The sequence below is a fragment of the Phocoena sinus genome, chromosome 6 (assembly GCF_008692025.1).
Source record: "Phocoena sinus isolate mPhoSin1 chromosome 6, mPhoSin1.pri, whole genome shotgun sequence".
NCBI lineage: Eukaryota > Metazoa > Chordata > Mammalia > Artiodactyla > Phocoenidae > Phocoena > Phocoena sinus.
In genome coordinates, this window is record NC_045768.1 from 12,538,332 (window position 1) to 12,560,434 (window position 22,103).

General features: G+C 51.5%; 1 protein-coding gene across 2 annotated transcripts in view; it reads right to left on the reverse strand.

The window, feature by feature from the left end:
• Positions 1–3,369: 3,369 nt before the first annotated feature.
• The window catches only part of MORN5 (MORN repeat containing 5), a 33,303-nt gene continuing 14,569 nt past the window's right edge, over positions 3,370–22,103 (reverse strand). Inside the window, exon 5 of one of the 2 annotated variants that reach the window (XM_032635987.1) lies at positions 3,370–3,571. In XM_032635987.1, coding sequence (XP_032491878.1) covers positions 3,492–3,571 — 80 coding nt within the window. In that variant the 3' untranslated portion in view covers positions 3,370–3,491. The remainder of the gene's footprint in view (positions 3,572–22,103) is intronic. The other variant, XM_032635988.1, reaches the window with a different exon arrangement.

Genomic DNA, 22,103 nt, shown 5'->3' on the forward strand with positions numbered 1-22,103 from the left:
CTAGCTGGCACTTCTGGGCTTCCCCACCAACCCTGCCCAGAGCCAGTCCCACTCACTCCATAGAACGCAGGCCAGACACAGCTGTGCTCACATCCACCCTGTCCCGCTGCAGCTCTTCCACCCCAAACAAAAGGGCTTGGGCTACACAAGACCATGATTTATGTTTTCAGGGGACCCCGTTTGTCCCAGGCTAATCCTGTAATTTTAGAATGACTTGGGTGTCCTGATGCATTTCCCACTAGAGGCTGCTAGTAAGCATGTTTCAGCCCAAGTCCTCCTTCCTGCTTTGATTAACCTGATACGTTGCTTTCGGAAGGAGACTCTAGGACAGGGAAAGCAAGTTCATGGTACCTAGGTGTCTGCTGCCCTGGTTTCACCCATGGCAGACATCGCTAATCGATCACAGCACTCTCTATCTCGCCGAGTCTGGATAAGGGTTCGGAATCCACATGCTTGAAGTTGGCACTTAACGTGAAAAACGATATGCTCTTCTTACTCTGGGACCTGGAGGAGGGCTGGGCCCGGGTGCAGCCCAAGAAGGGAACTTGCTTCTTTTCCCTTTCAAAGACAGTTCCAGCTGACTCAGGGCAAAGGAAAGACACCCCTCAGAATGTGATCAGTGCAGCTTGGTTCAGAACTCACCCGGTGAATAGAGTGTGCCTGGCCCTACCCTTGGAGCTGATGTTAACCGGAGCAGCTTGGGCCCAGTTCCTGGTGACTGGGGAGCTCTAATCTTTCCTTTGACGTGGTGCGTGGCCAGCCGAGCCATGCCCAGGGTCACCCAGTACCCGCTCTGCCTTGAGCCTCCCCCCAGGGTCTGTTCCTTGCGTGGATCACACGGTCGTAGCATGCTGTGGTTCAGACACGTCTCCACTAGCCTGTTAGAACAGCCTGGGAACGTACAGGCCATCAAGACTATTTATTTAAATACAAAACAAAAGGAGGAAAACACACACACGGAAAAAAATTGTAAGCACTTTTTTGTAAAACCAATGTCTGTTTTGTTACATACCTTTCATGTTGTGCTTTGTAAATGTCTTATTTGTGTAATAAATAAAGTTAATGCAAGTAGAAGTGCTGGCACTGACATCCGGAGCACGATGGAATTCCATTTCTTTCCTGCTCTCTGGTTAAGGGCTCAGGCTCAGGCCTGGCCCCCAGAATATCTGGGCTGCTAGACAGTGAAACCCCTTCCCGGAAGACTGGTTCTGTTTCCCAGCTAGGAAACTGAGCGTTGTAAAGGCATGGTGGTGGGTTTCTTCTCTAGTCTGAGCTGTGTAGGAAATCAGGCTGGCTGCTGTCCTCCGTCCCACTCCTGACCACGCTCTGCTGGGCCCCATGCCAGCCCTGCAGCCTCAAAAGGGTCCAAGGGGGGCTCTCAGCCCAGCAAATGCTGGAGACAGACGGATCCCTCCGACGTGCTGTCCAGACGGAGGGGGGCATTTGAGCTGTACCCTTGGATGAGAAGTTCACGGAAATAAGTTCAATGGAGGAGATGCTGGGGGACCAGGGAGGGAGGCACAGAGGACCTGAGTGGGAGATGGGGGAGAATCTGATACTGCGAAGTGAAAGGGAATATGCAATGGGAGACAGGGCCACAGGGCTCCAGCTTCCGCACGAGTCTGGGTCTCATACTGGCCTCATCGGGTTCCAGAGCCACCCCTGTAATCTGGGGAGTGAGAGAGCGCATCCTTTTGCCGGCCGCCAGATGTTCTTATAGCAGCAGAACCTTTTGTGCAAACCAGAGCCCACCAGGAAGGGAGTGGAATGGCTCTGCCTGGCGCAGAGGCTTCCCCAGCGCCCCAGCCCCACCCCGTGGCCCCCCACAGAGTCACTCCGAAGCCTCAGCTCAGGGTGTACGTGGCCATCGCCCCTGCAGGGCCCCCCGCCCCCGTTAGTTGTTGCATTCTCCATCCTTGACCCCCATCCTTGCCCCTCCCCCTCCACTCTTCCAATCCATTTATCATTTAGATATTTAGAGATTTAGATATATGTGTATCTTTGAAAAGGAAGTTTGTGTGTGTGTGTTCCTTTACATGAATATACTTTATTTATTTTCAAAACACAGTTTGGAAACCCCCAGTGGACATCAGTCCTGTCATTCTACTGAGGTGAGTGACTGTTGCCTTGGCGGGGAAAGGTGATCCCCCATCCCTCTGCGGCGCAGCTGAGCGGGGGCCCAGGTCTCCCTTGACTCCTGGCTCTGCCCCAGCAGGCCGCTCATGGGGCCCTAGATCAAAGGCTAGCTTCCTGCCCTTGCGACCTTGGCAAAGCCCTCCCAGGCCCGACTCCCTCTCCTGAGCAGCCCTTGGTGAGCCAGGGGACAAGGCGCAGGGGGCTGCAGGGTTCGCAGCCTCTAAGGAGGGAAAGCTACGCAAAGATCCAGGTGATCCAGTTTGCTTGTGGCCCAAGTACAGCCCTGGAACATGTTACCACTTCCTCTGCTGGTTTTCAGCTGACACATGAGATCCCTGGGGGTGATTCTGAAGAATAATTACTCTGTATGCACAGCTAACGAATTAGTTTTTAAAGCAAGCGCGTATTGAATACCTGCTAACAGCCAGCTCCTTTATTGTATTATTTCATTCAATCCACATAGCTACCCTATGGGTTTAAGCATCATTATATATTTTACAAATGGGGAGACCGAAGCTCAGAGAAGTGAAGTGACTTGCCCAAGGTTGTATGATACCCTGTGATGGAGCTGGGATTCACACCCAGGTGTGTATGATGCCAAAGCTGCATTCTTTCTGTGGCACCCCACCGATTCCGTGCTTAGGGTAGGAAGCTCAGATAGGGAAGCTTCCGAGAGGAAGAGGCAGTCCTGGGTAATCATTTCTGGGCTTACAGGAAGATAGCAGCTGTGAGCCTGGGCAGTCATCCTATCCTACTGCCCTGTGAAATCAAGACTGGTAAGGCAGGCAGCTTGTAGTAAACAAACAAACAAACAAACAAAAAACAGCTGGGCTTCATCTTCAGGAAGACTTGGATTCAAATGCTGTGTGACCTAGGGCAGGTCACTCAGTTTCTCTGAACCTCAGATTTCCCATCTCTAAAAGATAATGCTAAGCCCTTTCTTACAAGGCTGTTATGTGGAGCTGAGATAACATAACCACACTGCCCGCACGCATGAGTTGCTCATTCAATTACATTTGTCTATCATTATAAGGTGATGGCTCTCAAACTTCCATATGCGTAAGAAATACCTGAGAATGCAAACTGCTAGACCCCAGTCTCAGCGATTCTGATTAGCAGGTACTAGGGTGGGGCCCAGGAAGAGCTCGTTCACAATTTTGCCCAGGTGATTGTGATGCAGGTGGAGTGAGGGTCCCACTCCAAGAAATAGTCTAAGGAAAGTACACTTAGGGCCACTGATGGCAGAAAGCATTTATTCCCGAGTCAAAAGTCAGATTCTAAAACTACAGCCTGCTCCCTGGGCCAGCCAATGCCAGGGGCACAGAAGGAAGCTTGTGACCGAGAGGGCTTAGTGCTCACGGCTTGGGCTTAGGACCCATGGTCTCGTCCCAGCCCTTCCGACACGTCCGGATGATCCACTCGTGCTCATCATCATCTGCAAGAGAGGAGGAGGGAGAGGCGGTCGTGCCCTGCGCCGGGAGCCCCCAGGCGGGGTCTTGGGGCTGGGGTGTATGTTGGAGGTGGACCTTGCTGACGGAGCCAGGCACAACATGGATGGGCCGCTCTGAGCTGGGCCCGTGCCCAGTGTGACATCCACCAACGTCACCCCCGGGACAGCCGGTCGAGGCCTTCGTTTCTTTTCTGGGTTTTCCATTCTGGACGCTTCAGAGAACCTGTGGTTTCCCAGGGGGCTGACACCCTCTGTTTGCCCAGGTCCTTTCGGTGGGGAGAGGAGAGGAGGATCTGGGGGTCCTGTAGGCCCACATGCATTTATCTCCCTTAACTTAATCCTCATGACCACCCGATGGCAGCAAGCCCACCTTTCTGTGGACGGACTAACAGGCTCAGAGGATGAGTCGCTAGTCCACAGCCACAGTGTTGGTACGTGGGAGAGCCCAGAACTTGAGGCCCGGGGCTGTCTGAGTACAAGGCCTGTGCTGTTTTTAAACCTCAGAGAGAGAGAGTTGAGTGGGACACATCCCTTAGTCCACAGCACACTCTCTGTGCCAGGCCCCTCTGCGGGCTGACTCTATTTTCATTTTTCCCCTTTATCCTCCAGAGCCACACCCAGCCCCTCCCCCCACCACGACAGAGACCCACTCCAATGGCGGGATATATACCCCTAAAAATGCACGTAGCTCTGTAAAATATGTACTGTTGTTTTGTGTGTGAATGGGGTTTCAATTTACGTAGATGGCATTGTGCTGTGAATTTCATTGTGCCTCACTTTTTTCACTCAACACTACATTTTCAAGATCTATTCTTGTTGCGGACATCTAGTTCTTTGCTCCTGACTGCTGCCTAATAGTCCATGGTGGGCTTCCGTCATGTTGTACTACCCATCCTCCCAGGGGTGGGCACGCAGGTTGCCTCCACCTCCGGTGACCGGGAATGACGCTGGGACAAACGTTCTTGGGTCCATCCCTTCGTGGATATGTGGGAGAATTTCTCTGGGATTATATTCCAGGAGGAGGGTTACGGAGCCGTGCACATACTTCATTCCCCAGGACTCCCAGCGAAGCCCATGTTTTTTTCCCCAGAGCCGCAATGCCTGCCTGCGGTCCTTCCCTCGTTCCTGCCTTCCCTCTTCCTGGGGATAAAGAGCCCTGGCCCAAACCCCTGCCCTCGAGCAGCTGTCCTCAGGGCGCAGCACCAGAGTCTCTTGACTCCTACCCTCACCCCCTGCCTAGCTCAGTGCCTCCCTCCCGAGAGGTGGGAGTATGGAATTACTCGTCCTCCTTGGGTGCCAAATGGCAGAAGCTAGACATAAAAGACACTCCTTGAGAGCTGAAACGCAGAGGGCCTGAGATATCCTACCCTCCGAACCAGAGCCGCCTGCCAGGAGCCCTTTCCTCTCCTGTGACAGCACCACTCCCCGGCCCAGGGAAACAAGGCTTATTGTCAGCCTACTGTGTGCTCTGTAATTTACAAACGTCGATCTGAGTTTTTTGTGAGAGCCCAGTAGGGTACGAAAGATTACCTCCACTTTACAGAGGACGAGCCTTACCTCGTGTCCACGGCCAGCAGAATTTAACCCAAGGCTCATCAGACCCCAAAGCCTGACTTTTCACCCCAGGGTAGGCCCAACGGTGCCAGAAGGTGAGGCTGCCCCACAGAGCCGGCCTCTTCCGTCCCCCCCCCGCCCCCCATTAGTTCTTTGTCTGTGACCTCAGGAGAAAGGCTCTCTGCCTGCACGCTCTGGCCTTTGAGGACTGCCCTCAGCAGCCGGTGGGCCTCAGTTTCCCCGGGGAGGCTGCGGGGGAATCCGCACCTGGCTGTCAACCCCGGGGGGTGGTGGGGGTGGTGGGCGGGGAGAGCGGCGGCACACAAGGAGTTAAGTGCTGGTGAAGCGCACTTTTGCCACACCGAGAGCGGCCTGGTTGATAATTATAGTTCCGAAGTCTCCGGGCTATTCGAATCGGTGCAGCTGCAACCTCTTCAGTGGTAACCCTGAAACCAGACCAACTGGGTTTATTGTGCTGAACCAGTCCTCAGGCCCCTCCCTGATGGTTACAAATTGACAGCAATGGACTTAACAGCCCTCTTCACTACCCCTTTCACTCTCTACCTGGCCGCTCAGTCACCAATTTGAATGACAGATGCCTCCCCTCCCAGCAGCTGCTCCCCAACCCTCCCCTCCACCTCCGCTGTGCCGCGAGGCGGCTCCCCTGTCCCTGCCACGCCAGGGTGAGGCTGCCCAAGCACATTTCATCAATATTTAAAATGGAATTAAACCTGCAGCTTTGATTAATGCCTCCCAGATCCCGGCAGTTGTGATTACTATTTTGCAAATTGCGATTGTTGGAATATGTTAATATGATTGTCTGAGAACATCTTCACCTTCCAGGATAATTTTCCCCCTTTTTCGGCAGGACGAGAGGGGGAGAGGAGGGGAAAGAAAGATGGGGATAAAAACACCCCGCAAACTCTTTAATCAATTGTAAATTATTACCCTCGGCACAATTGCCGGTGGTTCAGAGGAAGGGGAGGGAGATTTCTGGTTTGGTGCATTTATCCTGAAAAGTTTTGGCCCCCACTGGCCCAGTAATTCCACCCTGGGATGTTATGGGAATAATCTATTTGTCTCGGTACTATTTAGAATCAAGAAAACTGAAATAACCTATGCTTCTAAAAACAAGAGGATGATTACTTTGTTGTATATCCATTCATCTAACAGATAATTTCTAAACACTGACTATGTGCCAGGCATACCGCTGAGTTTGGGGGGCGGGTGGGAGACACCATGTGCCACACGAGAATTTAGCAGCCACTGAAAAAATATGGTTAGGAAGTCTGTATAGCAACATAGGAGGAATGTTTCTGATATTATAATAAGCAAAAAAAAAAAAGATGGAAGGAGGTAAGAAACAAAATTACATAGACAGTATAATCTGTGTAAAAATTGTGCACAGAAGAAAAATAATAAATTGAACGTGAATCATGGTCAGCTCTGAGCAGTGGGGCTAGAGAGGTTCTTCTGTTTTTGGTATTTCCCAAATCTTTCATTAATGTGTATCCACAATAGAAAATAAAAATAATCATCGGCTTTTTTCCTACCCTCTAATTTATTGCCTTGGTAATTTCATGCATTTTAGTAAATAAAGTAAAATGTTTCTAGGTTCCTAGAAACACCAATAGGGTTCTTGAATTTCTAAAAAGTAAAAAAATATTGGTAAAAATGCATAAAAATTGGAGAATAGACAGATCTCCTGCGCAGAAGAATTCCAAACAATTTATGTGGATAGTCCGCCGTCAAGGAGATGGGGCATAACTCCCTATTCCTTAGATGTGGGCTGCATAGTGATTTCCTCGTAAAAAGGACGGTATAGGAAGGGGGTAAAGAACCAAAAGAAGAGCAACTTTTCAATGAAGAAACCTGACAAACACACCTCATCCAAGTGATCAAGGTCAACATCAGCAGTGATAAGCCGTGTGGATAGTGTATAGCCTTGATATGATGAAAATGGCACTTACCTCTGTGGTCTTCCTCCCCCAAACCCACAACCCCAGTCGAATCATGTGAAAACCATCAGACAAATTCCAATCAAAGGACATTTTACAAAACACTTGACCAGTACTCCTCAAAAGTGTCATCGAAAACAAGGAAAGTCTGAGAAACTCTCACAGCCAAGAGGATCCTAAGGTGAAGAGACAACTAAATGTAATGTGGTGTCATGGGTGGGACCCTGGAACAGAGAAGAGACATTAAGGAAAGATGGAGGAAATCTGAATGAAGTATGGGCTTTAGTTATTTTTATTTAGTTAATAAAAATGTATCGATATTAGTTCATTAATTGTGACAGATGCATGGTACAATATAAGATGTTAATAATAGGGACACTGGATGTGGGGTATAGTGGGAACTCTCTGTACTATCTGTTCAATAATTCTGTATATCTGAAATTGTACTAAAATAAAATGTTTATTTTAAACAAATGCCTGAAAATCCAGTGTGCTCTGTAAAAGGTGAGGTTGTCATGTTCTCCAAGAGGAGTGGAAACCTTTTCACATACCCAACCATCCAAAATAAAGTCCTTCACGCCCCTTCCTCTGTTCTGGGCCCTGTACTTCACAATTTATGATTCTACACAAATATGGAGAACAAACTAGTAGTTACCAGTGGGGAGAGGGAAGGGAGGAGGGGGCCATACGGGGGGGGGGGGGAAGGGGTTATTATGGGATTATATGAAATCATATGTATGAAACTTGAAAATTGTAAAAGCACTATAGAACTTAAAGAATCTTTCATTCAATAAAAAAATTTATGAGCCTACACTTACTTGCAGATTTCCTTATATAGTTTTCTCTCCCACTGGGCTGTAAACTTAATGCAGAGACTATGTCTGCCTGTTGACCACTGGACCCAGCGTGCCGTAGGCAACCAACGACTGCTTTGCCAGTTGAAGTCTGGAATAAGTCTGTTGCCTTCTGATTTGTCTTCGATTGCTATCAACAGACATTCCTGACACCTATTTCTTGGCGTTCATGTCTCATCTCAAATGTCACTTCTCAGTGATCCCTGATATCCGGTGTTCATTTTATCTCCTTCAGGGCGTATGCCTCTTGCTGCAATTTTCTTGTTTATTTACATGTTGTCTGTCTCCCCATCCACACTACAAGTTCCAGTGAAACCAGGGCCTTGTCTGCTTCTTCACTGTGGCATCATCAGACCAGTGTCTGGCACACAGGGGTGCTTAGCCCACATCTGTTGAATGAATGAATGAACGACTAAGTCAACAAGCTCAATCCTGTGGCCAGCCCTGTGCCTGGTGCTGGGGGACGGAGGGGACTGAGACCCAGAGGGTTGACCCGGGCACTCTGTGGCTTAATCTGTCTGCTCTTGGGGCACAGAGATTTCTTTATTCTGGTTCTCAAGCTTTGGAAGTGACCTCGCTGCTCCCTGCATCCCCTCCCCTGCTGCCCCCAATGAATCTCACCAATCACTAGGAGAGCTGGGCTTCTTACAGAGAAGAAAAGGAACTTGCAGTAAGAGAGACCCCGAATCTGACCACAGGCCACCCAACTGAGAAGCTTTCCCTGTGAAGGCTCCCCACTCCTTCGCCTGGACCTTAAGAACTTTCCAGCCTGCCTCCCTCCCCAGCTGTGAAATGCAGCTACCCTGACGTAACACAGTCGCCCACAGGCATGTGTTTAGTGCCCCTGTGCCTTTGTACAAGCTGCTCCAGGGAGCGGAGGACACCCTTCCTTTCAGGACCTGGTTCAGGTGCAGGGCCTCTCAGAGCTCAAGAGAGGCCCAGGGCACTTCCCATTTCTGGACCTTAGTGAATATAAAAGTGAAGTAAGACCTAAACATGAGTATAACAACTGCAATATATTTTAAACGTGTACGTTTGACACATTCATTCTTTCAACACAAACAACCCAATGTAACATAGATGAGTTTTTCTAGGATTTCTGTCAAAGAAGTGGAAATACACAGCGCGTTAAAGATGGTGTGGTCAGGGCTGCCTGCATGATCATGGTTTCCTTTCAGGCCTATCACAGCCCCAGCTTCAGGCACCTGATGAATGCGTGTCCCCCGGCCGTCCTCTGCCCCCATGGGCCCTGCCTGGATGTCACCTTCCCTGACCCAGGCTGCGGTCGTGGTCATGGTCACCCCTACCAGCCAAGGGGAGCCGTGATCAATTCACTCTCCAGAGCCCGGCACAGACCCAGCACTTAAAAAGTATTTAATAAGTATATTAAATACACTTATTTAATATGGATAAATGAATAAAGAAATGTAACTTTGGGGACATAAAAGTAATAAGTTTGCTCTGTGGGATTTAGAAAAAGGGGGAAGAATTTCTTCCCCACCCTCAGCCAACGGGGCTGAGAGGGCAAAGCAGACATGCCAAGGGCGGGGCCAAGGCCAAGGGCGGCGCCAAGGCCACCAGCCGCTGTTTCCTTTCCTGTCTCGAGGCCAAGGACCGAGCAGCCCCACCACATGGGGAGGATGGGTTGTCTGGGCTCACACCTGGGCGCGAGCCACACTCCAGAAGCTCAAAGCCCTGGCTGGCCTGGGGCCCCACGGTGAGGGTGGGAGGGGCAGGCCCGCACAGGCCACCAAGCGGGGCCCAGGTCACCCAGAGTGTCATTCGTGCAGCCTGCAGGTCGGTGCAGTGCTGGGGGAAGAAGAGTCCTTAAAGTCGGACGGCACATGCAACACAACGTTGGCTCCCCTGACGGCTGGCAGGGAGGCGGTGTGGCGCAGTTGTTAAGGGCGCGAGCTTTGGAGCTCGGCCACCACTAGCTCAGAGACCTTGGGCAGATGGCCTCGCGCCTCTCTGGGTGTCATCTCCTCATCTGCGGAGGTGCCTGCCTGGAAGGTTTCCTGGGAGGATCAACTGAGGTCATTCCCGAAAAGTGCTTAGCGCAGTGCCTGGGGCGCAGGAAATGCCCCAAACCAAAAAAAGCCGGAAGCTGTCTTTGCAAGCTGTCTTCAGGGCCCCTGCGACTGCACAGCATAGGCTGGAGGGAGTTCAGGGTCCTTTGTGAGCCCTGCCTCCATCTTGCTGGGTGATCTTGGACAAGTCACTGCCCCTCTCTGAGCTGGCTCCTTGTCTGTCCAGTGGGTTTAACCAGACCTCCGGCAGAGGGCAGACTGGGGACTGGCGGGGCTGAACGGCCCTAGGTGGGTACCCAGGAAGTGTGAGCTCGGATCATCATTTCGATGGGCCTTTAATTCACAAACTGGGTACCTTCAAGGGGGTGTTCTTAAGGAACTCAGCAGCCCTGGAACTTCTGGTTCCCTGCGGGCGCGGAGGGAGGCGCTGGGGAGGCGGAGGTCTTTACACAAGGATCAAGAGCCGCAGCTCAACTAGTGCTTTTGTTCAGAGCGAGGGGCAGCTTGGGGCAGGCGAGCACAGAGGGGGCAAACGGGCTGATTCAGGTCATCAGGCACCCGCATGCCAGATGTCGCTAGCTCATGGCATGCCTTTGGGCAAGCACACCTGCAGCGCCCACCTGGTGTGCGGGAGCCTCGGGTGTGGACCGGGAAAGGGAGGAGACCAGGTGAGTCAAGGTGTCCAGCCTCGGGAGAGGGGATGAGGGTCACACTGGCCGAACACCCGGGAAGCACAGGGCTCTGTGGGAAGAGGGGCACGTCCGTCCTCTTCTCAGTGAGTAAAAGGCATTGGCCCCAGTCAGGACGAGGAAACCAAGGCTTGGGGTGCGAACCGTCTCCCCACCTCATTCCACCAGCGGGGAGGGGAAGGGCACAGAGTGCTGGTGTGAAGGTCACACTTGATGAGGCTGTGTGTGCACGGGCACAAGTGGTCGTGTTTCCGTCGAAGTGTGGGAATCTACCCAAGTGTGATCGTGAATGTGTGCAAGCGTGCATTGGTGTGCCGTGAGTGTGTAAGTGGCTCTGTCTGAGGTGCAGGGTGAAGAGAGAGTGCGCCCGTATGGGGACCCTCAGCCTGCGTGTGACACGCGGTGTGTGGCCGGGTGAGTGGCAGGCAGTGTGTGAGCGTCTGAGTCTGTGTGTGTGTGATCAGGTGTCAAGGGAGGAGGCGTGCAGCTTGTAGTGACAGCCCGGCGCGCACCCAGAACGCCAGGCCATGCCAGGCTCCAGGGCAGGAGCTCTGCCGTGAGGGCTGCCCTCTCTTCCTGGGGTCAAGGCCAGCGCGCTCTCAGACGGCTCCTGTGTGAACTGTGGCTGGGGTGAGAGGTGCGTGGCAAACCTGGCACCCCAGGCTGTGGGCAGGTGCAGTCCCCAAAGCCCGGCCACACCCTCTGTGCAAATGCAGGGGTGAGAGCGGCAACCAATGCCGGGCCATCCCTGTCCCAACTCCTGCAAAGAGGCATTGAACTTTGCTGGCAGAGGTGTGGCCAGAGGCCAAGGCCACAGCGTCGCCAATATTGACTGACAGGTGGCTGCCCAGGCAGAGCCCACCATCGGGCAGGAAGGGAGGCCCGGGGCTGCTCTTGCTTTCCTTGTAAAGGAGCATCTTCTGGGCTGGGTGGGTGGAGGTCTCCAGGGGGTAGGGGTCGGTGTGGTGAGGCCAGGCTGCTTCACCCATGGGGAACTAGAGGGGCAGGGCCCAGCACCCACAAGCTTGTCAAGGCCTATTCAACTGTAAGAGACATGGGAAAAAAATGACTGACTCTGAAACACAGAAAGGGAAACTCCAACACTGAAATTAATAAATGTTATAATTAATGCATAAAGCCTGAATTAATTATTAAATTTAGAAATCAAAACAATGTTATTACACTTGAAATCAATTCGTAGTCTTGGTTTCCTCATTTGTCAAGAATTCTCCAGTGTGTACATGGCTCTCAAGAAATCACAGCCAATTGTTAAAGTCTTGCAGTCATACCATCTACCAAGCAAAGTCTGAAAAATCCTTTCGAAGTTTTAACAGCAAAAAATTACATTTAATATGGGAGCGTGGCTACATTCTGTTTTAATATGTTGAAACCATTGGGTTGAGACCTTCGAGGTCAGACCTAGGGCTGGATCGGGCTGTGACCGGGGGAGGGTGAGTCTGGGCAACGAACATGGTGAGCTGGGATCAGGTCCATGTGCCGGGCACATGCATGTACTTTCCATGCCCGATCTCATGCAATTCTCATACCACCTTTGTTATGTGCACAGTTCGTGTCTCAGGTGGCATTGCAGATGCTCCAGTTGGTGGGTAAAGGGAAAAGTGCCCACGGTCATAATGACCCTTGGGAATCTCTTAGGAAAGCCCCAGACTGGAGAAGGACGTCTCACTAAGTGTCGTACTATTGGGATTCTGACACTATTGGGACAGAGAGTTATTCCTGCTGTTGAGGTCCAGATGCATAGCTGGCCTGTGTTTATGGGCCCTACTGGTAAAAAAAAAAATACACATCCTTAAATACTAGCATCAGCCTGTGTGTGGCAAGGTGCTCACACAACAGGAGGTGCACAGGGACGCAGACCAACTGATTCACATCTCCCACACTCACTCCAGAGCAGGTGTGTGCTAAGTAGGGGAGGGTGCAAAGTCACCAACACCATCTATATTGCTATTCTTCTTGTTTCCCTGATTCCCACTTTTATTTTTCAAGCACTCATAATTGCATTTGTGTTCACTAAAGATGTCTGTGATGCCTCGCCGCTGTACACAGGCAGCGCTGGGAAGACAAGTGCTGAGGCCAAGGTCACTTGGTCGGCCCTTGCTCTGACCCTCTGCTCCCTTCTGCCCCTGCTCTCCAGCTGCGTGTGGACAATGGACTGACAGGGACAGGCCTGGCACTTGGGCCTGTCCTCCAGGTGGCAGATGCTGGGGGCAGAATTAAGGCTGGGACAGTGAGGATGGCCAGGAGGGATGTTAGGATGTTAAGGACCTACAGATCTCAGACTAGAACTCACTTAATCCTCACAGCAATCTTGCAAAGTCAGTGTTATTATTTTTTAAAGATTTTTTTAAAAAATTAATTAATAATTAATTTTTGGCTGGGTTGGGTCTCCGCTGCTACACGTGGGCCTTCCTTAGTCGTGTTGAGTGGGGGCCTCCTGTTGCGGTGGCCTCTCTTGTTGAGGAGCACGGGCTCTAGGCGCGCAGGCTTCAGCAGTCATGGCACACGGACTCTAGAGCGCAGGCTCAGCAGTTGTGGCGCTTGGGCTCAGTTGCTCCGCGGCACGTGGGGTCCTCCCGGACCAGGGCTCAGACCCGTGTCCCCTGCACTGGCAGACGGACTCCCAACCACTGGACCACCAGGGAAGCCCCAAAGTCAGTGTTATTATCCCGTTTCACAGGGGAGGGCTCTGAGGCTCAGAGAGATGGAGTTATATGTCCCAGCTCACTCAGCTAATAAGGGGGTACAGGCTCATACCCAAGTCTATCTCCAGAGCTGCAGCCCTCAGCCACTACAGACTTCCCTGAAAAATCTTTCTGCAACTACCACGTCTTTACTGTCTGAAGGATTGAAGCTAAGCTCCCTAACCTGGCATTCAAGCCTCTCTCCAGCCCACACTGGGTCCCTCTGCTTTGAATGCCCAGCTCAGACACACTCCTACACACCCATCAAAGCCTACTCTGTCCATCACTGCCTAAGGGAGGCCTTCCTTGACTACTCCTCTGTCTCCCAACACAGTAGCGGGTCTCAGGTGCTCCATCTTGAGTACCCAGGCCCCTGCGTCTCTGTGCCTCTGCTCATGTTTTCCCTCCCTTTCCAGGCAGCAAAATCCACCTCTCAAACTTTAAAGCCTAGCCAAACACCACCTTTTCCAGAACATCAACTTGACTTGGGACACACTTACCGTTTTCTCTGTGCTCCCCCAGCACACTGTGCTTCTGGCTCCTGGCACCAGCAAAGCAGGGCACTCCCGGTTTTTTGGAGAAAGAATCTCATATCTGGGACTTCCCTGGTGGAGCAGTGGTTAAGAATCCGCCTGCCAATGCAGGGGACACAGGTTCGATCCCTGGTCTGGGAAGATCCCACGTGCCACAGAGCAACTAAGCCCATGTGCCACAACTACTGAGCCTGTACTCTGGAGCCCACGAGCCACGACTACTGAGCCCACGTGCCTAGAGCCCATGCTCCGCAACAAGAGAAGCCACCGCAATGAGAAGCCCACGCACTGCAATGAAGAGTAGCCCCTGCTCACTGGAACTAGAGAAAGCCCGTGTGCAGCAACGAAGACCCAACCCAGTCACAAATAAATAAAATAAATTTATTTAAAAAAAAAGAATCTCAAATCTGATATTCCACATTAAACATTAATATAAACATCATGGAGAATATAGACTTATGTTGGATTTCCTTCCATGTACTTTTTTTACGGTTTCTGTTATGTTACTTTCCGACCTATATTTTGAGGGGCAGGAGGTTCTCTGCAGCCTTTTGAACACTTAGGCTCTAGGCTTCCGTCCAGAGAGTGCCCATCCCGGGTCCTGTGACTGTTTATGCATCTCTCCCCACCCCCGACCTGCACTGGTTTGGGGAGGTGGCAGGCACTGAGGTGGCCCCCAGGTGAGACCCTGGTATCCGCAGGGGATCAGTGAGGGCCCGCGTCTGGGGGGATCCTAGAGGGTCTGAGGCTCCAGATGAATAAGAAATGCTGAGGATGATGGGAACACATCCAGAACAGTGCCAAAGGCGGGCTAGAGAGATCAGGGGACTGCAGGCCTCCAGCCCAGTTTTGAAATTGGCATTAAGAGCAGGTGGGAGGAGGCCAGAGGGCAGCTTGCCAAGGTCACTCTGGCTCCTCCCTTTGGGGCATGGAGTTATGGAGGCCCCTGCACCTCAACCAGCACTAGTCCCCGGGATATAAAATAATCCCAGCTGTTATCTCTGACAGGCCTTAAGCTCCTTGTGGGCTGGCACTGCTCTTGCCGCATCCCCTGCATCATCTCAGTAACACTCACCACGATCCTGGAAGGAAGGTCGTAGTTCTACCCCAACTTGTCAGATGAGGAAACTGAAGCTCAGAGAAGTTAAGAGACTAGCTTGAGATCACACAGCCGGCCAATGGCAGAGCCAGGGTCTGAGGGCAGATCTGGCAGCCCCTGGGGCCGGCCTGTAACCCTGCCTGCGTCTCCTAGACCTGAGGTTGAGCAGGGCTCTCAGCCAACTGCCCTGGGTTCCAGCGTGTGGGCTGAGGAAGCGAGATGAGGCTCCTGCCCCCTGGGCTCTGGCCTCACATCCACTTCTATTAAAGGAGACGAAACAAACCACGGCAGTGCTGGCTCGGGTGGACTCCAGCCACGGAAGGGGAAGCTGTATCCTTTGGATGCTTCCAGGAGGCTGCTGTGGGGGGTGGGGGATGTATTGCTGTCAGAGTCCTGTGGGCACGATGGCTGGAAGGGGAATTTCCAGGGCCTTTGGAATTGGAACTGGGAAAAAGAGTCAGGCAGGCGGCGGTTCCCGCAGGTCAGGGAGGGGCACAAGGCAGGGCAGGCTGTCATTCCTAGAGCAAAAGGGCCTTGACAGGCCAATCCCACCCTCTGTAGGGGAGGAGGGTGGGCTTCTAGGGTATGTCTCTGGGGAGAAGAAGGTCCACAGCTTTGCCAGACTCTCAGAGAAGTTCATATCAGTTCACAGTGTGGCCTCTGGTGTCAGAGATGCCTGGGTTCAAGTCCCGATTCCTCCCTTTAGTAACTGCTCCTGTCAGTAAGTTACTTACTCTCTGAGGCTCAGTTTCCCCATCTGCTAAATAGGGATAATGATGCATTCCTCAAAGGGCTGGGACGTGGTAAGTCCCTGGCACGGTAAAGGCATTTGATACTGATTCCCTTCATACCCCTTTTGCTTAAAGCAGATGCCGGGATCTGTGGTCCGTGTGGGCATTTTCTTTGGCAGTTACAAGTGTGATATTATCCCTCCACAAAGCCTTCATTATGGTGCTGCTGTGTGCCAGCCTCCAGGTGATTATAACATTTGGGTAAATTGCCTTTTGTCTTGAGGAGAGATGACAGCGGGAGGGGGCGGGGCAGGAGACTCGCTCGGCCATTTTGCAGAAACCATGGGGGAAGCAGGGTAGGGGGCAGCCTGGGTTTGCCGAAGGAGCCCTGGCTGGCGGTGGGAAGGTGGGTCCGGCCCCGGCCCTAACACAGACAGGCTGTGTGGGGTCCGGCACATCATCCTCCCTCTCTGGGTCTCAGCTTTCTCACCTGTCAGGTGGAGGCAGAGGCTTCAAGATGAGAAGAGTCTTGGTTTGTTGGTGGCATTGAAAGACTCGTGTTCCTTGGCCAGTTTTTGAGCAATAAAGTCGGCAGAGAACTATCTAGGGAAAAAGAACCACTACTGCCATCTTACACTCCTTGGATATTTTTATGTCTCTGGGCCACAAGGAAGGCCCTTGGTTCTTCCTTTCTTTCACTAATAAACTCCAGCTTCTCTTTCAGAACCAGCTCAAATGTCATCTTTACCTCTGAGTCAGCTAGACCTGGATTCAAATTCCAGCCCTGCCACCTATCACCCGGGTAACTTTGGGCAAAGCATTTCACCCCACCTCAGTTTCATCATCTGTAAAATGGAAATAATAAAGACAACTATTTCCTAGATAAAAGAAAATAAATTATGTAAAATGGTCAAACCAGTGCCTGGAACATAGAAAGCGCTCAGTAAATGGTGGTTATTATTATTACCCTGCTTTTTCACCTGAAATAAACTATGGCTACCTTTGTATATCAATAGGTCCATTCCTTCACTGCCATTTTAATGGCTGCATTGTATTTTATTGTAAGCCTATATCATATATTATCTTTCACTTGGCCTCACCCCGCAGCTTGCAGGACCTTAGTTCCCCGACCAGGGATCGAACCCGGGCCCACGGCAGTGAAAGCACTGAGTCCTAACCACTGGACCGCCAGGGAGTTCCCGAGGCTATATCATATATTATTTAATGAGTTCCCTCCTGCTGGACATTTGGGATGCTTCTAGTTTTCAACTGTTTAAATAATACCAGAAAAACTTTAGAAGGCCAAGTGGCCTTTCACTTCTAGCTGTTCACTATGCAGCTTTGTAAAGTTGGGTGGGGAGCAGATAAACACCAATGTCTGGGAGCTCCACGCCCAGGCCTCTGTGGACAGACAGTCTTGGAGTTGGCGGGGCAAAGCGGAAAGAGGCAAATCTCTGGAGGCAGATGAGCCCAAGTGTGAATCCCAGTTCCTGCCAAATTTTCTGGGGAAATTCTTTAACTTCACCGAGCCTCAGTTTCCTCATTTGTCAAACAGGGATCATGCGAATACACCCCTCCCCTGTAGTTGAGTGCCTGGTGCGGGGTCAAGGCCCAGTCAGTGTCACCTGTCACCCCACCCCCCTATCGTCTTCATCCTCTCCTGGTGGAGCCAGCTGTCACCTCCAAATCACCCAGGCCAGGTCACTCTTTGGACCCCGATTCACACCCCTGCTTCTTCCCATCGTCCATTTACCCGAGCATACATTCAAACGAGGCTCGCGATCTTGATTTTAAATTCTGTCTGAAACCTACAGGTTCAAACGCAAAGGGGCCCTCTCTGCAAATAATCACTGGTATGCGATATTTTTAAGAAGCCCAAGCCATTGTTTCTGATTGAAGGAAAGTTGGTGCTATTTTGAAGAGGAGCACGATTAAGCGGTGGCGTTCTCTCTCTAACCGTTGGGAATTATATGCTGTTTGAAAGATTTGTGAGCTCTAGGACATTTGCCAGATGTGCTTGATTCGACATTTCAGACAACAAAGGGGATAATGTTGGCGGGAATCTTGACAGCATTTCTGATGATCAGGATATTCTTTGAGGATGGTACTGAGACCTTTCGGGGAGAAATTTCAGCTTTTACATAAACTAATTTGGGATGTTCACTCTCTGTCTCCCACAAAGCAAATTTAGTTCATTGTTAGTTGTATATGTTAAAATGGTTACGAGCGTTTTTTCCTTTGAATATTAATAATGTGCCTTTCATCTGAGACACGCGCATGGGGTGTCATTAATTGCGGGGAGGGAGGAAGGCTTAGTGGTGCAGTTATTTTGCAAATGATTCCTGATAGTAACGTTGAGGCAAGCAACAGCTACTCCAAGAGATGTACACACTGCCAGCACGGCTCAGGCGCATCCCTCCTGAGAGGAACGAAAGGGGAGAGTAGGAGGGCTAAGGGTTAGAGTTAATCTCCCAGTTTCCCACTATGTTAAAGGTAACTATCCCAAATGTCTTCCAATGCTTCCCTACTGGCCCACAGTCTGTAAAGGACCCTTTATAAAAAAGGTAGCATCTCACTTGGGGACTGTGGTGTTCCTGTCTCAAGACTCTCAAATGGACATTTTCATCCATTTAGAGCATCACGGAGCTCCCCCGCTGGTACCAGGAACTGTGCTTGGTGCAGGAGCACCTGTGAGTGAGACACAGCCCTGTTTGGGAGCGGAGATGCCGAGTAAAGAATAAGCTAGGACAGGGACTTCCCTGGTGGTGCAGTGGTTAAGAATCTGCCTGCTGATGCAGGGGACACGGGTTTCATCCCCGGTCCGGGAAGATCTCACATGCCTCGGAGCAACTAAGCCCGTGCGCCACAGCTACTGAGCCTGAGCTCTAGAGCCTGCGAGCCACAAGTACTGAGCCCGTGTGCCACAACTACTGAGCCTGTGTGCCACAACTACTGAGCCTGCACTCTAGAGCCCATGAGCCACAACTACTGAGCCCATGTGCCACAGCTACTGAAGCCTGCGCACCTAGAGCCCGTGCTCTGCAACAACAGGAGCCACCGCGATGAGAAGCCCGCGCACTGCAACGCAGAGTCGTAGCCAAAAACAAATAAATTAATTTAAAAATATATTAAAAAAGAAAGAATAAGCTAGGACACAAAGCTGGCAAGAAGGAGGAAAAGAAGAGGGTTTGGACAGAGTTGGGTTCCACTCGACTCTCTTGCCAGCTGTGTGACTGGGAGCAAGTTATTAACCTATTTGAGACCAGATCTTCTATTGCAAACTCTGGCTCCTGAAAATTCCCCACTTGGGATGCTGGGAAGAGCAGAGATCAGCAGGTAAGGCACTTAGCGAGGGCCTGGTAAGGAGCCTCCCCAGCTTAGTGACCCTGAGCTATGGATGGGCAGGTGAAGCTGCATGCCATTCTTCCGGGCTTGCAGATGAACCATGGCCTTCTGTTGTGTGCTGAGCATGGAAAGATGAGGACTGTGATGGGGGGGAGAGAGGGGGAAGGGCATTCTCAGCGGGGGAAACATACGATGTGAGAATAGAGCCATGTTGATCAATGGAGGGCAGCTAGTCTGCTTGGGCTGGACCATGGGGTGGGAAGAGACAGGGGGGTGAAAGGTAGACTGGCACTCTGAACCCCGTAATCAAGAGTCTCCAGACCCCGGAGTTTCAGCAGGATTTCATTTCCCCGGCAAAACCCTGAGGAGGCAGAGAGACCTAGCACGTCCAATCACGTGTCCCCTCAGAGCCTTCTCCTCTCTCAAACACCTAGAGAAATCTTAACAAACCCCGGGGCTTACTCTCCTCTCTCTCCCCCAGCCTGAGTCAGTAATCAGTACAGTGATAACAGCCTCAGCTACCCATCACCGGACACGTGCCTTGAGCTGGGTGCTGTGCCATGTACTTTGCTTACTTAACTCCATCTTTTCTAACCACAATTCCTCCAGATTAAGGACTACCATAATGCTCATTTTACAGATGAGGAGACAAGAAGTAAGCTACCCATGGCCACCTAGCTGGCCAGTGGTGGATCGGGGACCAGAGGACAGCCGGATGGATGTCCTGGGCATTTCTCCACCACACCAGAGGGAGGGAGCTCCTAACTCAGTCTCTGTTTTGTTTTGTGTCTGCTGTATTAATTGCAATATTGCCCACACTGAGTTGCTGTCTTTTATGGTTTTATGGTCCCAACAGAGGCAGCATCAGAGTGGAGTGGAAAGATCACAGGACTTGCAGGAAGATGGGAGTGGGTTAGAATTCCAGCTTCACCATCACCAGTCTGTCATTCATCACTCCCTGACCTGGATTCCTAATCTCAGGACACACCCATTCCCAGCTCACAGGATGCATGTAGAGTTCCCAGGAGATGCAGGGGTCATAAGCTCAAAGGTTTTAAGCGGGGTACCTTAAAGAAATGACAGACGCTGGGAATTCCCTGGCTGTTCAGTGGTTAGGACTCGATGCTTTCACTGCGTGGGCCGGGGTTCAATCTCTGGTTGGGGAACTAAGATCCTGCAAGGTGCGGCATGGCGTGATCCCCCCCACCCCGGGACAAACAATGACAGGTGCTAGTGGGGGTCAGACAGCAGGGAGTGGTGGGAACCTGGGCAGTGCTTGCCCCCTGTTGGTGCCCAAACCCATGCCATTTCAAACATGCGGCCAGCCAAACAAAAACTCTGGCTTGAGAGCCACTGGTTTGAGATCTCTAATGCTTAAGCTTTACAAACTTGGAGGTGCAGAGAAATATAATGGCTTATATTTATTATTGAAAATAAGTTGTCTATTATGTGCCGGGGACTGAATTTTGTGTAATTTGTTGAAGAATCTGAGGGAGGTCCTCTGCCCGCCTGCCTGCTTTTCTTTCACAAACGTTGAATCACCTCCAACCTGTGGGACCCGTGTGAGGTGCAGAACACCCAGGGCTGAATCAGACACAGACACACGGTCCCCGCCCTCAAGAAGCTCTTAGTCTAGTGGGGAAGACAGGCAAATAGAGATTCTTCTACTGTCATGGGCTAAGTGCTGTGAGGCTTGTGGGAGCACAGAGGAGGGACATCTCACACAGACGGGATGGAGGGAGGCCGGGGGGCGGGGAGGGAGGGGTTGGTCAGGGAAGGCTGCCTAGAACAATGGTCCTGACCCTTAAGAAGGTTGTGAAATCAATTTAGTGCATAGCAACCATCATTTTAAAAAACGGAATAGAAAATATGGACTTCTCTGGGTGTCCACTGGTTGAGACTCCGCGGTTCCAATGCAGGGGGTGCGGGTTCGATCCCTGGTTAGGGAACTAAGATCCCACATGCTGCACCGTAAGGCAGAAAAAAAACCAAAACAAAAAACCATAAACTGGATAGAAACTATCATAGCACATCTCATGTAAGAATACATGCGTGAGTGTGAGTCTGTGTGTGTTCTGGGTCATGATGTCCATCATTCCTGATACGAGCCAAGGTCCAACGGTTTGAGAGCCACAGTTTGAGAGAATTCTTGCCTGCCCTGCTCCCCAAAGCCTAGCGCACTGCAGGCACTCAAAGGCTTCTGGATGAGCAGACGGATGGATTTCAACTCTTGCAGTGATCCGGCAGTACGTACTGTCCTTTCCAGTTAAGAAAGGCACACTTGGAAACCCAAGTCTAGCAAACCTGGATCTGTCAAGCGTGCTCACAGCCTAGCAATTTGTAGCTTAGCCGTCCAGGGCTTTCTCTCTGCCCAGGGGGAAAAGAAGCCAGCCCAAGGTGGGTGAGGGGCCGAGGCAGTTCTGAGCGAAAGGCGACCCTTCTGCTGGTGCCCCAGCCTGTGACCTCCTATAAAGCAGCATTCCAGGCTCTGACCCACCCAGGTGGCACGTGCCTCATAATAGCAGTGGCTTAGGCCACTGTGTTTACTCTGGGATGGCCTCAGTCACCCGCCTCGGGCCCACGCGGCCAGCCGTCCTGAGCCTCCAGGACGCCGACAGGAAGCACCGTTTACGGGGCAGATTGGGATGCAGGGGAGAAAGAGCCCCAGGGGAAAACAGAAGATGGACAGAAGGCCACATCAGTCCCCGCAGGGTGAGATGAGTCAAGGGTAATGACGAGGTGGCTACTAACAGAGACCCCTTTTTAGTGGTTTTCAGGACACTCCGAACTTGATCTGTCCTATAGTATCAGGACCAAAATAGCCTTCCTCCTCCATCATAGACTCTTAAGGTTAGAAGTGGCCTAGAAATCATCCAGTTCAACCATCTCATTTTGCAGATGAAGAGAAAGGGGCCCAGAGAGGGAAGGCACTGGCCCAGGGTCAGCCAGCAGGCAGCCTGGAACCTGGGGCCCATGGCCCTTCAGATGCCCCTCTCTTGCCATCTTGCTGGAAGGATCTCCC